This window comes from Glossina fuscipes, unplaced genomic scaffold (assembly GCF_014805625.2).
Source record: "Glossina fuscipes isolate IAEA_lab_2018 unplaced genomic scaffold, Yale_Gfus_2 174, whole genome shotgun sequence".
Lineage (NCBI taxonomy): Eukaryota > Metazoa > Arthropoda > Insecta > Diptera > Glossinidae > Glossina > Glossina fuscipes.
In genome coordinates, this window is record NW_023998517.1 from 323,707 (window position 1) to 347,152 (window position 23,446).

Here is a 23,446-nt window from a genome sequence, read left to right on the forward strand (position 1 = left end):
TGAAGCAGCAAATTTGCCGCTGTATGAACAAAATGTAGCCACATTTATGAAAAAACGGGCCATGGAAAATATCGGCGAAGGAGTGCGTGAAGCCGTGGCGCTCGATGTGCACGTACCCCTATCGTGTATGATTCGAAAAAAAAGCAAAACTCTCTTTTCTATGTAAATGAATTCGTGCCTAAGTATTACGACAGGCTTAGATTAAAATTATTCACATAATGATTGAAATGCAATCTAAGCGATTTCAAGTGAAATGATTTGACGAAATCACTGAAATCACCACCAGCATAAACGGAATATTGCACAAATCAGAGTGGATTTGATCTAAGAAATAATTTATAAATTTTGCGAACTCAAAGAAGAGAAACATAATAAATGTCTCTAGGTATACATTAGGTTAACAAGAAGGACATATTAGCGTTATTTTTTTTTCCCCTAATTAAATTGTGGCCTAAAAAAGGGGGTCAATTACCTTACCAGAGCCTGCAAAATAGATTTTATATATAGGAGTAGATGTGATAAGATTGTATTAGATGACAGTCGACTTTTTAGAATGAAACCAATTAATTTTATTTATCCTTCTTCAAAACTGGCAGACAAAAAAACCAAAGTGGGGTACAAAAGCCGGTAACTTTATACAATCCCATGGCTATGTCGGTGTCATGAGAAAGCTTATGTCGAGTGGAAGACAAAAGAGTCTCCTGCTAAATATAAGTGATTCGTCCAGTTTTCTGCCTTTTTCTTCTCAAAAGCTAAGAAAATTTGAACTTAGTACTTAGACTGTTACATTGAGAGTAAACACGATTGTTCACTTAAATGCACGATCACCTCCTGTTTAACGTCTCAGGGTCAATTTTTCTGCGAAGATGGCATTGACAAGCGTTTACTCTCGTTCCCACAGCGAAAAAGTTGCAAAAAATTCACATTTGCCAGCGAAATTTTTTACTTTGACAACTTTATATAGTCAAGGAATTGAAAAAAAATCTTCAAGTTTTTATTGTTCACTTATAAGCTTTTACTCAGTTAAGAATCTTTAAATATAGTTATAAAAATTGTAGTTTAATCATGTGCATGTAAAAATTTTGTTAATTGTTTTTCTCTCTAATTGCTGAATTACTTAAAACAAGTACAATACTTTATTAAATAATTTACAGTAAAATGTGTAAAGTTTAAGTTTAGTTTAGACCCATCACCGTAGAATATAATCGTGTCTTAGAGTTGGTGAGATGAAATCAATTATACAGTGAATGGAATTCCGAGAAGAGAGGGAGAGATCCCTGGATTTACGTAACAAATGCTAAGTCAACCTTGAATATCTTGCATTTTTTTTCGCAAATACCCTGAATTTAATTTATAACATTTTTGCCATTTTACTTTTAAGGTTCTTACACTTTCCAACTGCCCGTTTTGCTTTGTTAATCATCTTTTCCTGTGAAAAAAAAGCGAAAGGCAAAAACTTGCCTAACATTCTCGATGTCCTTGAACGTCAGGGTGAAGTTGTGTGCAAATATCTACAAGACTAGTGTGCAACGCAAATAAAAAAGATATTTGTCCGGCCAGCAAGTTCTTTAAAAGAAGTACCTGCACACACATCTTGAAATTGCCACACGCAATACAATACCGTTATTTGTCGCTTCTTAATAGTACTGTCCGTTTTTGCAATAACCTAACTGTAGCGGTTTCTTCCGCTGTTCCAACAGTTCCCCAATTTCAAATCGAGCGTACGCAAATATTGTTTCCGTTTTCCTTCCTCCTCTTCTTTTCTTTTTTTTTTTTTTTGAACTTTTTTGGCCATCACCGAGTCTACACGCCCAGGAAGAATCCACTGAGACTTTTGCTACATTTAAAAAAGAAAATAAAGGGAGAGTGAATTTGCCTAGTGTGCTTTCACTTATAGCTGCCCGTTGCACCGACAATTTATTGTAGCTTGTTGAAAAAAAACACTTTTCATATTCGATAGCTGCATAGCAGAGTCGGTCGGGAAAGCCGATATAATCCGTTTGCAGCATTGCTATGTGCGAGCAAATTGAATTATTTGAAATTTTAAACGTAGCACGCCGGACGTTGCCCGTGCCTGTTACAGACGTCAGAAGGACTTTAATATCTGGCTTTAATATTCACTATAAATGCTTGGAAAAGTTGAACAAGATTTGTTTTTTATTTTATTTATCCGAAAAAATTTCAAGTGTTAACGCAATAACGACATTCCTTCAATGCAGCAAAAAAAAAATAATAAAAAAATAAACAAAAGAATTTTACCATAGCGTTCTTATATGGATTCACAATCGTGAAAAAGTAGGAAAAAGAACCGCCTGTAAGCAGACCTAACACGAAGATTGTAGAAATTGAAACAGAAAGGGAAAGATTAAGTTTGAAAATGGTCTAAATCCAAAAAGTCGGATATATATCTAAACATAATAATAATAGTTTGGATCTTGCAGGAGTTCATAGATTGTTAAAAGATGTTCGACACGTATGCGTGTATTTTAACTTAACTTTCTATAGATGGAATTTGAACCTAAAACAGACCGGAAAACTATCTCAAGAAACCAAAAATTTAAACCTAGCTTCTACCACATCAAGCACTGAGGTGGTCCTTATAGTGCTTTACTCACCAAAATCGAACATTTTATATCAAAACCTTCGGGAATGTATCCTAATAAGGCGTAATTTCTGAGTGCTGGCCACGTGATTACCCTTTAATTTTCTAATTTTTTTTTTTGAATAGCGACTAATTTAAGAAGAAAAATCGAAAATATGCAGTTAAGATGAATTTTGTCTTTTTAAAAGGAGGAAAGAAAAAATGTCAATGAAATGTTGGGCGAAGTGTTGGATTTGAATAAAAGCCAAGTCTTTTACGAAAATTGAAAAATGGGAATTGACCAAAAACAAAAGAATCAGAAAGAGTGATTAATAATGCGCTGAAATCATTGTTCTGCGTCAGAACATTAAGAAATTGTTGGATAGCTTTAGTTGTCACTGGTTGGTCTACTCTATGAGATCTCTTCGAAAAAGTGCAGGAAAGTAAACAAGAAAGAACATTATAGTAAGTCGAGGCTGGCCATTAGATACACTTCGTTTAATACTTATTTAACTTGTTTTGGAAATAATACACCAAAAATTACACATATTGAACGAGGTCCGCAACATCACATGACGTTATCCAAAACGTTACCAAATATGATTTCCTTCTTAAAAATTTTATTATTTTTCTAACTAGAAATTAGACTATCTCTTCAATAAAAGAGCTTGCTTGTCATGATTACTCCTACAAATATTGGGGTTTAAACAATAGACCAAAATTCCTGCCATTAATTTTTTTTTTTTTTGGAAAAATTGTTGTCGCGAAATATTCAAAATTATATCTCTTTCTGAAGGCACTATTACACTATTCATGAGATATCTTACACGGAATAGCGTATATGAAACCGATCCATAAAATTTAAATTTGGTCCGCTTAAATTTTATGTCAAATTACTATCATGAACAAGTTTTTATCAGAAGGCATTACCAATTAGGCCTTTTTGAGATACAAAATTTGACATTTCCTGGGAATGCTTATATGCGGTGGTATTCAAAAAACAGACCTATCTGGTACAAATTCTGTAAGGTTCGTTTCTTTGTCAAATTCAAGATTCAAGATTCATTTTCCGTAGGTACATTCATATGGCAGGAGGTCAAAAAACTCGCCGAACCGGACCAAATTTTTCATACCAACTAACAACGCCCCAAATACCAATACACATTGATATTTATCACGAAAGTCTGAAAATTTATAACATTTTATCTTATAACAGTTTATCAAAATATCGCGTTATATGGGAAGTGATCGAAATAGTGATCTGGAGCTGAATCAGCTGCAATTGATTTTCGTCGTTAAACCAAAACACGCCAGTGTACAAAATTTCATCAATATATCTCAACAACTGCAACCCGCACATTGAACATGATAATATATGGGTAGACATCAGACGGAATGAATCGATCGTATATCGATATAAAAAAAGATGGATCTAGCTTGTGCCCTTCTGGTATGCGCACAAACTTAATATACCCTACACCACTACTGGTGTGGACTATAAAAACATGTAAAATCTTTGGGCTACGCTTGTAGCATTTCTACTCGCTTGACTACGTCTTTAAGCTAAACAGGGTTTTCAATATCTCAAAGTGACTTTGCTTGAAAGTGAAATTTCCTTCAAATGCCTTAAGACAGATTTCGTGTCCAGTTCATTTGTGAAATTATTAAAATATAAAGTTAGGCAACCTCTTACATTTATGTTAGTATGTGGAGTCTCAACAAGGCTCACTCCCTTCTCGTAATCAGTTCCACGGAAAAACCTCTAAAAGCAGTTTTTCCACATTTCTCTTCGCTTTAGTTGATATTAAACTTTTGGTGATGGGGAACTAGATTCGCCCTAAAGCGAAGGCAGTTTTCTTATTTGCTTTTTAAATTATTCTAATGTATGTATGTTATGTATATACAATTACATTTGATAAATAAAACAAATTTAAAGTAATAATACCAATGAAATTTATGTATGTTAATAAATTAATTTTTTAATAAAATAATTTTTTTTTTTTTTTTTTTTTTAATTATTATCTTGGGTAATATTATTTCGAATTTTTAGGAATCCTTCTTACTTTTTAATTATTGCATTCTGATAAAGTATATTGACGCGAGGCATGAAGAGAGAATTTTTAGATATTTGTAATTATACGTAATACAGTGCGAACATACACACACATTCGTACTTAGTGATATTAGTTACTAAGTGATAGTTATATAAATGCTATATTCTGTGGATTTGTTGCAATTAACTTATGCCTTTTTTTTGTAAAATGAAAATTGTATCAAAAAAATAATTTATATTCGAGACGTGAATAAATTACTACATATAAAGTGTACGAAATTTTTATTATAGAAATATATTATGCTTATATGTTATAACAGACGTATTATATGCCAGACTTATGCATTTTCTAAGCTATTAATATTGTGAGTGAATATGTGCCTATATATATATATATATATATACATGTGTGTGTAAATAAAACGGATAACTACTGTGTTCGTGTGTTATTAACTTTTCAATACTGCTTCAATTTCTTCCAGAGGATTCCTGTAAAATAAGGTATAGTAATAGGAAGGGTGAAAAAAACAAAAAAAAAAAGAGAAGAAAAAAAATTAAATTGGAACTAAAAAGTATTAGCTGGACATGGCATAACTAAATTAATACAAGTCGCATACAACTCTCACAAACATAAAGAGTCAAACGATGAAAAAAATAAGCAATACAATGTTTAAATAAAGGCAATCATTATTGAAAATTATTCAGTCATTCTCATTATAACTGCATTCTAATGTTTGTGTCCCTTTAAAAAGTGCACAATGTGAAGAAAATTCTCAGTACTGGCAGATTGGTTAGGTGCTGCTTTTCGTTTTCGCCCATTCATTCATTCATTCGGTTTGAAATAATAAAACTAATAGATTCTACGACCCAAAGATGATAATTTAATGCAAATTTCGAAGAAAAGAGGTCCCAAGATCAGCTTAGAAAGCACATAATCTTTACGTATTTTTCATAATTTGTAACTAGAGAAACGAGACGAGAAAAGTGGATTAAAAATTCGCAAACAAAATACAAACAAAAAAAAATAAATACGGAAGCTTAGAGCTTTCCCTTTTAGGTAAAAGGTGAAAATGCTAAAAAAAGGGGGAAAAAATAAAATTAATTAAGTAAAAACACTGTAGTGAGCGACGGCCCATCAATAAATGCATTACGCCACCTCGCTTAATAAACGCATTGATATAACGACCTTTCAAGACACGGCGCTATATGCGAAGTGTCCGAAAAAGCAAGCCGATCCGAACGATTGGGGTTCATCCTTGGTAAGAAATTTCGAAACAAATTGCAACTTGCAGGTTAGACACAAGCGAACAAGAAAGACAGGCGAACAGACTAGCTCACGGGAATAGACCACTGTAACAGCTTGGAATCTTTTTTGGATAGAAGAAAAAGTAGGACAATAATATTATTTGAGGTGCTTATCAAGCATATGTTAAAGGGGAGTGCCGCAGTCATTCCCTGGGAACATTTTAAAATTTAAATTATAAAATAAAAAAATCGTTTAATGTTTGTCTTTATATCTACAGAAATAAGTAGAGGTTTTTAGAGCTGTTGATTTTTGTTTAAACGGTGAATGCTTGAGCGAAAAGATGCAATTGTTGGCCCAGGAAAAGGCACTGTTTCACTAATAAAAAATGTTGAATATAACTTATCGGAAAAATCCTACGTATTTCTGTACTGAATGTAATTTCAAAGATATCGTAAAAAACTCGGATGAAAAAATAAAAATTGTTTGCGCAGAGTTGCATTTTGAAACATTGTGTTTCGAGAAAAATGCCTCCAAAGGTTTAGAACGTGTAATTAAGAGGAAGACATCAAAACTTTTCAGGTGCAATTCATTCGACACAAGTATAATGGTCGTAGCGCTTGGGAAGTAGTCCAAAATTTTCAAACACAAAATAATTTCAGGGTAATGGATTTTTCCCACATATGCTAGATGGTGGAATGCATCTGTTAAGCAAGCAACACAATTGATTTTTTGAAAAATTGATAATAGTTTGTTCCCTTAAATCAAAAAAACAAAACGGACTGATGGACGGACGCGGCGAGCTTAGAATCACTTTCTGGATCGGCTTTTGATCACTTTCTCAATCGATCGGCATAATAAAAACTGGGTCTATCCCAAGTTCTTCTTCTCGGTGTTGTATACATCTACGCAAACATAATATATCCTTGTAGCACAAATGATGTCGTAAGAACACACCACCTTTGGATCTTTGGATAATTTACTCCACTTAACCCTATTAATTGTATCTGCCCATAATTAAGATGCCGCTTAATCCATTTAAAGCCAAGCGCCGATTAGAAGTTCGCATACTTTTTTCATTTAAAAGAAACTTTTAAACAGTTCGTGTCATTAATTTTCGTTAATTTCATAATTCCATAAATTAAATTAAATAAATAAATGCTCGCATTAGCGTTTATAACATTAAATTGTTCGCAATATTACGCGGCTTTATTGCAATATTCAAAACTTTTTACTGTATGTGAGCGTATGGTATGTGTGGATGCGTCAGGCGCACACATGCAGCAGAACACACAAAAGCCATAAATTTAAATTGCCCCGAGAATAATAAATAAAACAAATACAAGTCAAGATTACTTGATATGAAAAATACGAAAAAAGAGTAAAAAAAAAGGAAAAAAAATAATAATAATTAAATTATTCAACTCAATTCAACAGATGCTGTTGCCCAGAGGGCCAACAGCAATATTTATTCAACAACTGTTGTGGACTGTTTATGCAAAATATTCAACACATGAATATAAATGCAATATATTCAGGTAAATTTTATATTAAAGTAGAAAAAGTGTTAGTAACTATTGGGTTGTTATCGATTTAAACTATTGACGTCTACAAATATATATATTTTGATATTTTAATTTCATGGTGTTGTGCTCATAAAGTTTCAGTGCTACACATGAACGCACATCAGTAAGTCGTCTAATAGAATGAGTTATGAGTTAAACATAAGAGAAATACTGCTAATGAATTAGCTGCCGCATCCCTCTCTAAGGCAAAAAGCCTGGGGATTGACTTTAACTTAATTCCGGAGAAAACGAAAAAAAAAAAAAAAAAAAAACACTTCAATATGAAACGTTATTGATATTAAAGTCGTGTGTTTTTGTTTTTGCAGGGATGATGACAAATAATGTGTGAATGAAAACAATTCAATACAATAAGTTAAGCAAAACTTAGCTGTGTAAGATCGAGATAGTTATGAAACAATCTATTACAACGAAGTTGGTTGGTATAAACTAACTAACTAATTAACTGTATATCGTGAGCAATACAAGCCGTTTAATTCGATTTATTGTAAATTGTTGGAGAAAAGTGCTTTCACATTACAAACTCCTTAAAATGTAACGAATACAATCGTTACGGGAATGAAAAGCTACCACCAAAAGCTAATAAATTCGCATAGAATTTCTTGAAAAGATATCCTTTGAATGAACGTAGGGATAAGAGTTGCTTTGGAAACAAGCATTAAAAAGCAGATAGAATTACCAAAAAATGAAATATCCAGAAATTGAAATACCTTCGCTAAAAAAATACGAAAGAGCTGGCGGAAAAGATGACAATAGTTTTAGTAAATATGTATTATTGTTCATAAGAATGATAACCTGGCCAAAAAGAGTTACATTATGCGTACAGAAGTAAACAGCCAGAATTAATTTTCCCCTGCATTTCCTATAGCTAAGAAACATTTATTTATATATCAAGTTGCCAAAGATGAAATTTGCAGATATAATGAAACAAAAGGATCCAAATGCGTTAATATTGTTTGTTTGATAACAACAGATTTGAACGCCAGTGCATAGGCAGTACCAGACAGATCGGACTCAACGGTGATCTTTAATTCGTCATTACCGACCATTACTGTTGGCCGAATGCATGGATCACACGTGCGTTTAAAGTTATCTGCATGAAATTTGTCAAAACAATTTAATGCTGCCTGCTATCTGGCACTATTAAAGCCTCGCGCGGCGAGCCGTAGTTCCACTTAAGAACTCGCACTTCCTAATAGCGCGGATTTCCGATCGTTTCATTTTTAACAAAAAATTTATTTTTAAGCTGATTTCTGCAGACAGATGAGTTGTGTAACTTCCCAAGGAAACAAAAGCAAGACAACATTTAAATATTAAGCAATCGTCAGATAATAAACTATTAAAGTCGATAATAGTATTAAGTACAACCCCCATCCTTGCCAACGTAATAAAACAATCAATTCTACTTTTCCTCTCAATAGTTACTACAGTAATTCCCAATTACATAATTCTACTGTGAATTAATCTGTCATTCCTTGAGCAACACTTTGTTGTATAGGTAATCCCAGAAGACATACAAAATTTGGTTATTTATTGGGCGGTTCGCTATTCCTACTAATCCGGTAAAATCTATTTAATAAAAGACTGTAACAACTTAAAATACATTCTGCATATCTTTATCTCTTCATATTTTAACTTATTTTTGAAAGAATATCAGATTTATTGAACAATTGAGACTTCAGCCTTCTTAACGGCTGTATATTAAAATATAAGACAAATGTCCGGTGAAAATCGAGTAAATTAACCCTTCCGCTAACAACAGCCAAATACATGTAATACAACAGTTTGTTTTTGGACAGTTTACATAATCAAAGGCAAAATAACGTTATGAACTGCGCACACTTGATACAATTAATGGATAGAAGAGCTTTTGCTACGTTACGGTATGTTATGGTATAATGTGTAACGAAATTCACGGCAAAAGACTTAAGTGTAGGCTTCCGTAAGCATATTTTCCAAGAGATCTGTGAAGCGAAATTTTTAGTGCACATACGCTGCGCGATGCCTCCCGTGCCTTTAATTGCTTTTAAAATTTAGTTTTACGATGTAAACCGTTATTTTTGTTCTCTTTTTTCTACTGAAACAGAACATTCTTACTCCCTGTAACACATGTTACAGCATACTATAGTAAGGGGGATACATACTAATGAAGAATATTTTCATTCCCTCATCCTGTACTTGGTATGCAATTTATTGTATCTTCTTTTTCTTGTTTTTTTTTTTTTTTTATACCCATCACCGAAAAATGAGGGGTGCATTCATTTTAATAAAACGTTTGCAACAGCTAGAAGGAAGCTTCAGAGACTCCATAAAGTAAAGTAATCAGCGTCAAATACTGAACCGATTTAAGCATGTGCGTTTGTCTGGCTATAATGTCTGTGGTAACAATTCTCATGCGTGTTCTTAAAAATTGGCAGAAACAGACCTCAGAAATATTTGATTTTTTTTTTTCCGTTATTCAACATTTAGAATATTCAAATCTCTTTCTTTTCTCAAAATGGTTGGGGGCGTCCAGAAAGACGCTTCAGAAAAACTATAAAGTCGACATATTGATTAGTATCAAATCTGAACCGTTCTAGTTATGTTTATCAGGCAGTCTGTCCACCTTTGTGTTAATTGCTTAGGTGAACGTACTCAGGCCTGCCAAAAGAGACGTATCCGCTTCATATACGCTATATAGCTTTCCATTTTGGTCTACAAAATTAAAAAAAAAAAAAATTAACCACGCCCACCAACATTATATAATAGCAGAATTTGCTTTTTGTTTGAGTTTGTTGTTATAATAACAGTGATGAGTACAAAAAAATCGGTCTCGACCGAATATAATTTTCTTGCTTGTTTTTTTTTTTTTTTTTTAACATTTAACATTTGCAGTGCGCACTTCAATTAAATCATAGAGAAGCTCTCATGCAAAACACGCTAAAGGCAGTTAAATCGTTAAGCGTTGCGATCTTGACATTCATCAATACTTTCAACAAAGTTCCTGAATGCATATAAATATTAAAAATAAAGAAAAAAAAAACTTTGTAAAAAAATGCTATATAATGAAAGTATGAATAAATAGCAAAATAAAAACAAAAAAAAAGGGGCTTCGGGATATCTGTATGTTAAGGAAAACGTAATATATTTCATTTGATTTGTATCAAAAAACATTAACGGTATTTATATAAAAATTCTATTATGTATATAATTCATAATTGAAATTTCATAAATCTTGTGTATATATATATATGCGCAATAAATCACAACTGTCGGATTGCAAGAAATCCCTTATTTTATAAAAGAGTGCGTGTACCAATCGATAATAAAGCGAATATTTATGCATAATATATTTTTAAGCGAACTACATTTCGATAATAATTAAAACTTCGTCTAAAGTCCTTTAGGGGAGCATACGCCCAAACGTGCAGACACACACACACAAAGACGAAGATAAAATAGATATAGTGGCGAAGTAGTAGCAGTGACGTTGATAATGGTATAGTGGTAAGCATGATAGTGAAAAATGAAAAAATAAACAATATACCAGAGTGAAACTTGATTTTAGCCAAAGTTAATGTCCTCAAGATATGAAACAAGAAAAAAAAATAAAAATTATTATAATAAAAGTGAAAAGGATAAAATAGAAAAATATTTATGCATGTATGTGAAGCAAAAATAACCCTTAAGCAAACCAACCAGACAAAAAATGAAAGAGAGGTAAACATACATATTTTAAAACAATTGCGAAACTTAAGCAGCAAATAAGCGACAATCTTCAGCACTGTTCTATATAAGAGCATTGCATTTGTTTTAGAAGATTTTCTCATAAGCAAAAAAAAGCAAACGGATTAATTTTTAGTTGAAAAAAAAAAGAAAGGAAAAATAATAACTATAAGGCAAGAATATCTAATGAAACACAAACACCAGCAAAAAAAAAAAACAATTTCTTTTTTTTTTATTTTTCTTTCCATTCAAAACAATCGAAAATTGTTGAAATCAAAAAAAAAAAAAAAAGAAAGAAAATTGTATATAAGTAAGTAAATTGAGCAACATTAGGTGTTTAGAGATGAACATAAATAATATTAATAAATAATAAAATAATATATATATTGAAATGTGTATAAAGGAAAATAAAAAAATAAACTTTAAATAAAATAATTATTAAAAACTTTAACCATAACATAGAGCATAAGAGAAAACAGTGTTATATGACATGATATATATTTCATTATAAATTGTATTAGAACTTACCTTATATCTTCGGCTTCATCACCTGTGCACTGATGATCGATATAAGTTTCACGCAAAACTTGAACAGTACTGCTTACAATGTTACCATCTTCCTCCACAACTCGTTCATTATCATTATAACTGCCATTATGTTTCCGCTGACGCACATCTATTTCGTCCTCATTTACATAACCAACATCATCAACACCGCCATTGTCATCGTCATCATCGTCGTCATCGTGAACAATACTTTGACGAACATAGTTGCTTTCATCGTCGCTTGTTTGCTTGTCAGTTTTTTCATTATTGGTACTATCGAATAATCGGGATTCCTTATCGCGACATAATGTTGCTATTTTACGTTCTTCCTCTTGTCTCAGCTTTTCTATTTCATCCTTGGACAAGAACGAAAAAACTTTTTCTATTTAAGTAAAAAAAAAAACAAAGAAAGAGAAAGAAAAGGAAAACGAAAAAGAGAAAACAATCCCAATATTAGAGAAATGACATTAAAAATTTTTCCATAAACGTTCTTATTGGCCTTTTGCAAAAGCCCATCTATTATTAAAAATAATAATAATATTGAAAAAAAAGAAATAAAAATTTAAAGTATTCACTATAGATATAAATAAGCAAAACTTAAACGGTTTGATGGAAGAAATCTCTTCAGTTCTTGACGTAGGTGTCCCTTCTGATAACAAAATTAGTTTTAATCTACGTATGGAATTTGCAGTTAATGAAGCGAATAGTTTGCTGCACTTCATTATGCAGTGGTCGAAGGAGTTCGATGATCCTTATATAACGAAAAGATTATTCATAAGTGCGGTCAAGTCCGTTCTTGAGTATGTGTTAATAGTTTGGGCGCCTAATTATCAATGCTATATGGAGTCCAAAATCAGTTTTTAGACTCGAATGTGGTATGGTTGGATCTAAGATGATTTCGAATGAGAGATCGGTAACCGATCTGTCTTTTGTCGACCGACAAGAACTCGCACTCGGTAAATATAACATGTCTTGATAAAAAATATTAACTAAAATACTAATTGATGAGTGAGTGTAAATTATAACAATAGGAGCGAGTAAAGGAGACTGAAAATCTTTTTAAGTTTAAGTGTAAGTCGTGATAATTAAAGGTTGTCCGGATAAAAGATAAAGAATTCAAGTGAATTAAGTCTTTTCTTCGGCGAAGTCGAATTACAGGCAATCCAGTTGGATGAGTGCTTAGTAAATGAAATTGCGGGGACTTATAAGGAAATTAACCCATAAACACACAACATGGGATACCAAAAAGGGGACTAAGTTAGTGTCTCAGTCCTTATATATTGTTAACTCTTTACACTATTTAATCCCTTTTCAGTTCTTTGTGGCAAATTTAATAATGTTTATCGCTTCATTTTTATATCCGATTCTAAGAATGCAATCAATCGTCTGTTTCGACGTCTTCAATTTCCAAATAAAAGTTTTCCAAACCTTGCGTGTTACAGATGAATTCTTTGGTAAAAGTATCGCAGTTCACAGCATTTTTCATGTCTACTTTATATGTATAGGTATGGTATCTTATAATCGTGTATAATAATCGCACTTCTTCCAATTTCCGATAATCGCACTATCTATATCATATTTAACAACAACAAAAAGCAAGGCTAATTTTTGCTGTTTTGTACCCTAAAATGATAAGCAATAAATAAATAAACGAAAATAACCGCTGGTTTCCTAAATGACGATGATCATCTAAGCGAGTTAATCCTAAAATATTTGACTTTATTTTTTATTAAATCACAGCTAAGCGGACAGATGTACCGAGGTACAAACAAACATGACTACATCGGTTCAAAATTTAATAGTAATTACAAATACATATAAACTATTTGCTGAGTAAAGCTTAAGCGCTCCTAACGTTTTGAGAAAATAAATATTCCACCAGCCTCTCGACTGTAAATATTAAAAAAGTTATATCCGTGTAGTCACGAATCGTTTAAATTTACCATCTTAAAGCACTATATATCAAAATTAGCACTCGAAAGTTTATATAATCATTAAATATTAGTTGACTAATCATTATACTAATCATTAAATATTAGTTAAAAGTGTTAATTTAATAAAATTTATTTTTATGCAAGTCATATGAGAAAGTCTCTTGTTTGCATACGAGCATGCTAAGTATTTTTGCGATTTCCTTGTTCTTTCGCAACATATAAAAGGACAAAGTGCTTCGTAGATGTGGCAGAAGCGGTATCACATTGAGGAACAGCGATGGCCTGCTTTACGACTTTCATCGAACACTACAATAAAATACTTTTTATATGGAATCTCCGAATCATATATAAGAGATTGCACGAGACGTACAGTCACCAACAATATATATTTCATAAGCGTAACATATCGCTATCTGCTAAAAACAGTTGATGAAGCTAATAGAATCAATCTCTGCCACGAATATAATAAACATTCTATACTAAGTCCAAAAATATCGCACATATATTGAAGGTGTGTTCAAAAAAAAAGATGACTTTTCATATTTCTCGGAAAATATTTATTTATTCATCAATATTTATTTTGTCCCCTTAAATATAATAAGTAAATACACTAGAAATAGCGTCTTTCCTATTCCTCGAAACACTTCTCATATGCACTCTTTCAGCGATGCGACCTTTGTTTCCTCAATCGTTGAAAATCTCCATCCTTTCAGTTTAGGCAACCGGAAAAACTCCCAGGGACCCAACTCCAATGAATGCGATGGCTGAAGCATGATTATGGTGTTGTTTTTGGCCAAAAAATTACAATGACATACGAGCTGGAGCATTATCATGATGTGAAATCCATGACTGCCCATAGCTTCAAGCTAATATTCTTTACTGACCGTACGACCTTCTGGCAAGAACCCACGATGCCCCACGCGAATGTAACCGAAGAAATCTGTGACCAAGACCTTCACATTTGAGCAAACTTGGGGTCCTTTCTTCGGTTTTCGCTCTTCTGCGCGCTTGCACTGCGACAATCGCACTTTAGTTTCGGCATCATAACCATATATCTATGTTTTGCCACCAGTTGAGCAAATCTTGGTCGTCGCTGATGTTATTCAACAGTTCCCAGACGATGCTCATGCAGCGATTTTGTTGACCAAAATTTAGCAATTTCGGAACAAATTGCGCACGGTTGATAACAGAGAAATCTGCATGGCATGGGTGAACCGATATGCCGACACCCACGACAACTTCTCCGCAATAATTTGCTTCGTTGCTTCAACATTCTCCTGTGAAGTACTTATACCACTTATAAACATTTTTTTTTTTTGCTCCGAGCAGGCACGCCAAATACCAAGTGGGATGGTGCACTTCGTTTTATTTTCCACATAAGATTGAATATAAATTTTTGATCCATTTTTTCGATAGCAAAAGATCGTCAAACACACCAAAACGCGTGAAACCTTTGTTTCTGTGAAAAACAAACTAAAAATACAAAATGGCTCATAATGTCAACATACGTTGCGGACATATTAGTGTGGGGAAAAAGAAATCCATTATTTTTATATGAACTTCAGGACTTTATTTAACATGCTTCGGATTGTCCGATTTGGGTCAAATATGCACCGTTTTGTTGTATGATTTGTTGCCATTTTAAAGGTAACTTCAAAATGCCTCTCTCATAGAAGTCCTGGTCTCTATTTGCAAAAAAACTCTAGTAGTCGATTTTCACAATCCTCCCTAGATGCCAATTTTTTATCATTAAAGAAATTTTGCAATGCAAGAAAAAGATGATAATCGCTTGGTGCCAAGTTCGGACTGTATGGCGGATGCATTAAAACTTCCCAACCAAGCTCCCGAAGTTTCTGGCGTGTCACTGTAGATGTGTGTGGCCTAGCGTTGTCCTGGTGGAACACGACACCTCTCCTGTTGGCCAATTCTGGCCGTTTCTAGTCAATCGCTATCTTCAAACGGTCCAGTTGTTGACAGTAGAGATCAGAATTTAGCGTTTGGCCATATGGAAGCAACTCATAATAAATAATCCCCTTCCAGTCCCACCAAATGCATAGCAAAACCTTCCTGGCCGTTTGAGGTGCTTCACCGCTCTTTGACCACGATCGTTTTCGCACAGGGTTATCGTATGTGATCCATTTCTCATCTCCAGTCACCATCCGTTTAAGAAATGGGTCTATCTCATTCCGTTTGGCCAAGGCTTCGCAGATGGATCCATCATGTTTTTTTCTGTTAATTGGTGTGGCACCCAAACATCGAGCTTCTTTTTGAATCCAGCTTTGTGTAAATGGTTTAAAACTGTTTTATGGTCGATTTTTAGCTCCTGGGCGATGTTACTACTGCTAACATGCCGGTCAACTTCGATCATTTCTCCGATTTTATGGACATTTTCGACGACCGGCCTACCTGTGCGAAGTGCATCTTTAACATCAAAAATTCCTGTACGGAATCTACGAAACCAAAATTGCACATAATTGGCTGTTACAGTATCGGAACCATAAACACCATTCACAATTTTAGCCGCCTGGCTTGCATTTTCGCCTTTGTCAAAGAAAAACTGTAAAATGTACCGAATTTTCTCTTTGTTCACATCCATTTTTAACACGCTGTAACTCACAACTGAATGCACCAAACAAAAAACAGCAAAAGAATTTTTTTTACTGCGAAATGTCATCTTTCCAACGAGCATAAATCTGAAATTGTTTGATCGATACTTTACAAGAAATCTATCAGTGCAGCCATCTACCGAAAAAATAATGGATTTCTTTTTCCCCAAACTAATATATATCATCAAAAAAAAAAAAAGAAGAAGAAAATTGATAAATGTAAGGTACATAGCGCACGAAATTTGAAAAATCGCCTTTTTTTTTTGAACACACCTCGTATAAACATCATATATATAACTAATAATTAATAAGGAAGAAACACTTTGTTTGAAGAAAGTTTAAGTTTCTGTAAAAACATTTGTAATTCGAACAAATAGTTTACTAACCATGCAACGCTTTGTTTCTATTTTATAATAAATATTAGAAAGAAAAACCTAAAGATTACCTGTTTTTTGTGCGGGCTTGTGTTGCTCTTCCATGGCAGATTCGAAAAATCGCTTTTTATCCGATACTGATTTCGGTAACTTTGTTCGAGTCATTGTTACTGTTTCCATTTCCGATGGGGACACCTATAAAAAGATTCAAAATTTATTATGTATACATGAAAGTAAAATTCATTAGAGATTTACAATAGACAATATTTGAGATTATTTCATTATAAAACCAAACATGAGTATTACAAAACACGAGTATAGAGAAACAAATAGAAAAGATACTCGTGTCTGTACACCGTGGGAGTTGATAAATGCAAATACAAATTGATTCAATCGCTAGCTGCGTAATACAATCGAAAAGTGTTATAACAATATATATAATACATTATATATGTACGAATGGAACTAAGCAGAGACTACTGTAGTATTATGAACATTTCACAACTAGATGGTACCACAGTTGAACGCAATATTCATGATAAAAACATGGTTCATATATATATATAATACGATATCAGTTAACCTACTTCTGCTATCTTTTCTTATTTTCTATTAGAGATGGTATACATTCACCTCACCTGCGAGCGATAGCAATACTCTCTGTTAGTCATAGTATACCGTCACATCAGTGTTGCTTATTATATTTGCATTAAATGTTTTTCATTATCTTTACACCAAGTGAGGAGCACTTCTATTATATCTTATCTTTTACTATTGCTGTTCGTATTTCAAGAAAAAAAAAAGTCTGCTGTTGTAAATGAAGTAAAGGCATCGCCTAACAGTTGCTTGGGAGCTTCCATAACAATCACTTCATTATTTTAAAAATTCACTTCTCTTAAAGAAAAAAAAAAAAAAAAAAAAAAAAAAAAAAAAAGGTGGAATACCTCCTAGAGTCTTATATTGGGAAACAAAAATCAACAAGCTGCAATTTCGAGAAAAAAGCTTTCTGGGAATTTTTAGTTTTAGAATAATTTCCGTTTAATTGCATATAACTCATTTAATCGAATCATTAATGATTTATGCTCATTGGAATAAGTAAAACAAAAACCTATATAAGCGTAATGGTTATCGATAACCAAGGAGGTAGAACAGATACCCGCGAAAAAAATTCAATTTTATATAAATAATTCTTTAGGAGGTAAGACTAAAAAAAATTTCATATTTGAATGTAATACAATCATCAAAAGAGGGAGAGGCAGGGCGTCGTCCTTTGACTTTTTAAACTAAATTTTGAAAATAACAGCGGAAAAAATTCTAATTAAAATTGATTTCGGTCAAACTTTTATTTGAAAGGTGTTTTCGAACCTCCAATATGTAAGACTCATACAAGTTTGGAGCTCGTAAAATTCGTCCTAGGAGTTAAGTAACTTACGGCATGGAAATTAAAGTATACGTGACTTAGGGGAGGGGTTAAGTTCTTGAGAAATTTAACTGAGCCATTAACTTTACTGAGGTCTAACGTATAATAACTATTTAATAAAAATTGTTATCGTAACGGTTACTGTAATTAACAGCACTACTCAACTCAGTTAAATTAACTGCAGGCATGTAAGGCAAGTCTTGTAGTAGTAAAGTGAATTGAAATCTAAGTTAAGAATGAATCTAACTGACACCTAGTTCGAGGGCTTGGGTTTACTCATGTTAACTAATTTTAATTTGACAATAGATGGTTCCAATTAAACTTAGTAGCAATTATTTGATAACTAAATACACAGTTAATTAAATTAACATCTAACGTGACTTTAATTATATTAATGAGAAAATTTTACTTAACTGCAATTAATAATTGGGGTCAAACTTGAGGTTAATAAAAATTCAACTGGGATTTGAGATAACTTAGCTGGAATCTTAAAAGTTGAGTTAGTTTAAAATTAACTTAGGATGTCTTCCGTTAACTATTGCCCTATTTGATAGTTCATTAAACAGTTAACCAGTTAACTATGTATGACGAACATATAAGTTATGATCCGTCCCTTAGTCCTTGTCGAATTTTCCTAATAAAATTTTATTGTTTTATAAGTGTATCTGGCCTAATGATGTACTTTCGTCGTTTCTAATTTCATGTTATTCACTTCATTCTGTTTTGGAGAAATATAATCGCTTATCGGTAAAGAGGTCGACACAGTTAACTGGTTAAAGTTGAACTAAAATTCAATTCTATTAATAAAATCTAAACTCGCTATTAACTTTAAACTTAACTATTAACTTGCACTTAAGTCTTTCTTTCTTTTTTAATTGCTAATTAACGTAGATGAATATGTTCACAAAGAGCAAAGTCTACCTAATCTAAAATGAACAGCGAAGTAGGTAATTGGCTGGTTAAACTTCAACATAAAGAGAAAGTTAAAAGCCTTTTAAATTTAAACTTTGACTACCAGTTAACTACTATAACAAGCTTAAACATGGACACTAATGTAATTAATAGTCTTCTCAACTTGATAACTGACAAACACGCGGAGATAAAGGAAAAAACAAATATAATGATTGACATAAAGAATTTTTTTTTTTGTTGGCATATATGCTTTCCAACCAATTAATAAAAAAAACCTTAATACATGAGTGAGTAGGGCAGAAAATGTACACAATTTTTCTTTCCTGTCAGAGAGAGAGAGAGAGAGAGAGAGAAATTTTCATTGTAGGAAGATGATACAAACAGCAATCAAAACAACAAAAGCGCTTATGTTTCTCATTTTATTTAATAACAAAACTGATTTTACATTTATTGTAGAAAAATATTTAAATACTTTTTTTTTTGTTTTTTTTTTTTTTTTTTTGCAAAGAAAAATGTTAAAGGAAAGGTAATCAAAGAACGCACACAGCAGAGACATTTGCTTTATATATTTTTATTAAATTTCCTAGTGAATGCTCGCATTTATGTTGAAACCCAGCATTCATTCGTTACACCTCATGAGGAGTGATACAAAAGCACACAATCGCGCGCGCGCACACACACACACACAAAACATGTTTCTGCTGTACGCGTGTAAGCAATAAAATGAAGGTGAATACGTTATTCACATTTACATATATCTTCTTAAAGTAAAGAATAAATTTAAATTAATTTTATAACTTAAAGTAAATTTAAGGAATATTAAAACTTTTTACGAAGCATGTATAAAAAATATGAAATTATATTACTGAAGACTGGCTAAATTATAGGAATAAATTAGACTGCAATAATAAGAGGAGAGAAAACAAAAAAAAAACAAAAAAGACGAAGATAAAAAAGATATCATCGCGCGCTGGGCGCTGAACCTGGAATCTGAACTTGGGCTAAACGACATATATATATATATATTCGAAAAGGTCAACATTATTACTCGAAAAAGTGTTCAATGTAAACAATATTTTTTTTTTTTTTTTTTTTTTAAACACATACGTATGCAAAGTACGCTTGAAACCGGAAACCCACAAAATGTTTTTAATAAAGTAAAACGACATGTTGTGCAAAAAATTTGGGGTAAAATCTATTTTATACACCAACAGATGCCAGAGATACTGCAGGAATGGAGAATTCATTTATTGCCCTTTCATTCATACTTAAGCTTAGAGTTCAATTAAAATTGCAATAAAAGATTAATTCCGAAACTGGAAAGAAATGAACTTTCAATGGTACATTATTTTAATATAAATCGATTGGTATTCCTTTCATAATATCGTATAAGGATCACTTAGTCACGTAGAATTGCACTTAAACCGTCGTCTCTTTGCCGCTAGGCGTAAGAGCTGAAGCCGGCAAATCTCTTCGATCTAACGAATTTAACAGTGGTTGGGACTGTGAGCGTAATTTTAGCATTTTTACACTTTGAGTTGAATTTGGCGATCCAGATAACTTTTGAGTCTTAAATGAAGATTTAGGTGGCAGTGGTGGTGGTGGCGGTAAAGGTGACGCAGTGGAGCGACAATTCAAAGAAGTATCACTACTATGTTTCGAATCAAAAAAGGATACATTACTATAAAAAGCTTCTTCATCGATTGTCGAATAAATTTCTTCGGCAGTTTCGTAATAAGTAGCGGCATTAAGGGTCGATACTAATTGAGTGGGTGTTATTAATGAACTACTATTTGAGGGATGAGAGCAGGGTATGACCAATGTAGCTTTCTTAGAGTTATTGAGATTATTATAACATGGTATGGTAAAATGATTTGTGGACCTATCACTTGCATTGCTAGTCACGGCGGATGTTTTAACAGCAATTGGTGAATGTTGTTGTTGAGCAACTAAATGTGAGCTCACATTAGATTCACTCACCACTGTACGCTGCTGCCGGCATTGCAACTTAGGCGTTTGATGTTGTTCATTATACGCTAGTTCCGTTCCGGCAATGGATGTTCCAGCGTGAACGACCCTGGGCAGCAACGCAGAACCCTGTTCCATTGTAAAGGAGGGATAAGTGGTTATTGGATGTTGAGGTTTAGGAAGATTGGCATATTGCACAGGTAGAATTTTAGCTGTGGGAAATATTTGAGTGGGTGAAAAGAGTTCTTGAACTGGGGTTATGACTTTTGCTGCCGAAGGCAAGGGTAAATCCAAACGCGTCTGGTCAGCATGAGAAAAGATAGAATCTTGGTTAGTTGAAGGACTTGAACGTACAAGATTACTATCACAAATTGAATGATTTTCACATTTAAGAGAGTTTGACGAAGGAAGGTAGGATTGGGCTTTTGGGTTTAGTGCAAGCGGCAACGGTAAATTTTGACCATCTCTAAAATATATCAAGGAATTTACCGAATCTTTGAAGCTCTTGCCGGGTATCGGTGGTGCCGGCTGTTTTGGCGCTCCCATTTCAGTCGTAAGTTGTGTATATGTCGATTTGCTGCTCGGCTTGCGTAACTGATTTCGCAATTGATTTTCCTTAAGTAAAATATTTCGATGTTCATCTTCACTTACTAAAATATTATCTGGTGAATTTTCATGGATAAAATCGGATGGCCTTCGTTGAGAGGGTGGAATCTCTTCTAGTGTGTGGGATGCGCGCAGAGATGGCGTTGCGGGCAATGGTGGAAGCACTTCTAAATATTCCGGCCCCTCCTGTAATCCAATGATTGAGGTCGTGGGCAATATTTTGGGCATGGTAGCATAATTAATTGGTGGCGGTGGTGGACTTTCGCGCGGCCTGACAGGACTTCGTGGCATTTTAACGCGGACTGGCAACTTCGGACTCACAGCGGCAGTCGAACTTGATGCAGTTTGGTTCGAAACTTCGTGTATAGTATTCGTATTTGGATCGTGTTCAAAAACAGCAAAGTCACCATGACCTACATCAGCATTTTGGAATGAGTCCAACGCGAAATTACGCATTAAATCGGCCGTCTTAACTTTAGGTTTTGGTAAAATGGGTGGCGGTGCTTTTGGCTTTTTCAATGTGGTCAAAAGATTTTCGGTTGATTTTGATTGTTGACTTATAACTGTGTTCGGAGTCTCGCGATCACTAACGCGCTCGGATGATAAAAGATCTTCATTGGATTTCCAGCTTGATTTTGGACTTTTATTAAATGCCCTCAGTTTTGAAATGGCTTTCGCTATTTCTGTATATTCATCGTCATTTTGGCTTTTATCCAAAAATGCCTGACGGAATGGATTTTCTCTTTCAATTTCGCTTGAAACCAGAATTTTCTCGGGTTCCGGCGGCGGACTACGATAACCGCCGCTACTGGCACTCGATGACGTTGACCTTGATGTGGTATATTGAATAGGAGGAGAATCAATTTCTCGGATTCTGGCTACTGCAGGCACTATAGAAGGTAATTTGTCAGGTCGTATTTTTTCCAAAGTAGCATTATTACTTGGGGATGGACTCGATGAACGTAAAATACCCTTTCGAGGTAATCGGTTACGTGATTTCGTTTTATATTCATGTTCTGAATCGTAACAACGTGTAGAATATTCGTAATCGGATTTGGAACGTTCATCGCCGCTTAAATCGAAACTAACAGATTTGCGATGCTGGCCTCCATAGGAAGAAATATCGGGCGTGCTAAATCCAGAGGCCGTTTGTACTTTAGCTTTGCTTGATTCGCTTTCGGAGTCGCTCCCGTAATGCGGTCTCGAGTGAGTATCAGCTCGAAACGTTTCGGATGAAAAATTACCTTGATCATCATCATCATCATCATCATCATCATCATCATCATCATCATTGTATTCATCATCAATTATATAAACTGGCTGTATTTTTAAATTATCGTTCGTCTTCTCATGGCTTTCTTTCTTTGGTATCTTTTGAATCGCACAGGTATCTTCATATTCGTATTTTTTATTAACTGGACGTTTGGCTATAACCTCATTACGTTTTAACTCCTTATCAGTGATTTCATTTAAAAATCCATTAATTGTTGTTTTAAAAATTTTATATATATATATAAATATGAGTAAAACAGAATAGTGTATTAAATTGAGATTAATTTATTTCAGATGTTATTATTATAAATATAAAAAGTAAAAAAAAAAAAAAAAAACGAACGAAAAAATAAAACACACATTAAAGAACACAAGAGACGCTTTAACAAGTGATTTGAGTTGTTCAAGTGGTTTGTGAAGTAGAAAAAGAAGAATATAAAAGTAAAGTGTATTGGGTGCCGGCTGATTGATTAGAGGTTAGGGAAAACGACATTGTGTCATGATTGTGATGAATGAATACTCTGAATGCGAAATGGTTTGAAGAAAAGGTGAAACAAAAGTCAACTGTTTTCTAAGAGGTTTTCAATGTCGACAAAGTCAATATTTGTGCAACTTTTTCCGGTGGCAGCTCTTGAAACCGTTT

The 23,446-nt window shown here is 33.4% G+C and overlaps 1 protein-coding gene across 17 annotated transcripts in view; it reads right to left on the reverse strand.

The window, feature by feature from the left end:
* LOC119641713 (protein lap4) overlaps positions 1-23,446 on the reverse strand; it is a 309,554-nt gene that overhangs the window by 153,690 nt on the left and 132,418 nt on the right. For 13 of the 17 annotated variants that reach the window (XR_005247877.1, XM_038040526.1, XM_038040525.1 and 10 more), the window contains 3 exons: positions 20,938-22,983; positions 16,697-16,820; positions 11,694-12,093 (listed from right to left, as the gene is read on the reverse strand). Coding sequence is in view for 16 of the 17 variants with exons in the window: in XM_038040526.1 (XP_037896454.1) it covers positions 11,694-12,093; positions 16,697-16,820; positions 20,938-22,983 (2,570 nt within the window). In the remaining variant the exon portion in view is untranslated. The remainder of the gene's footprint in view (positions 1-11,693; positions 12,094-16,696; positions 16,821-20,937; positions 22,984-23,446) is intronic. The other 4 variants (XM_038040516.1, XM_038040521.1, XM_038040518.1 and 1 more) reach the window with 4 other exon arrangements.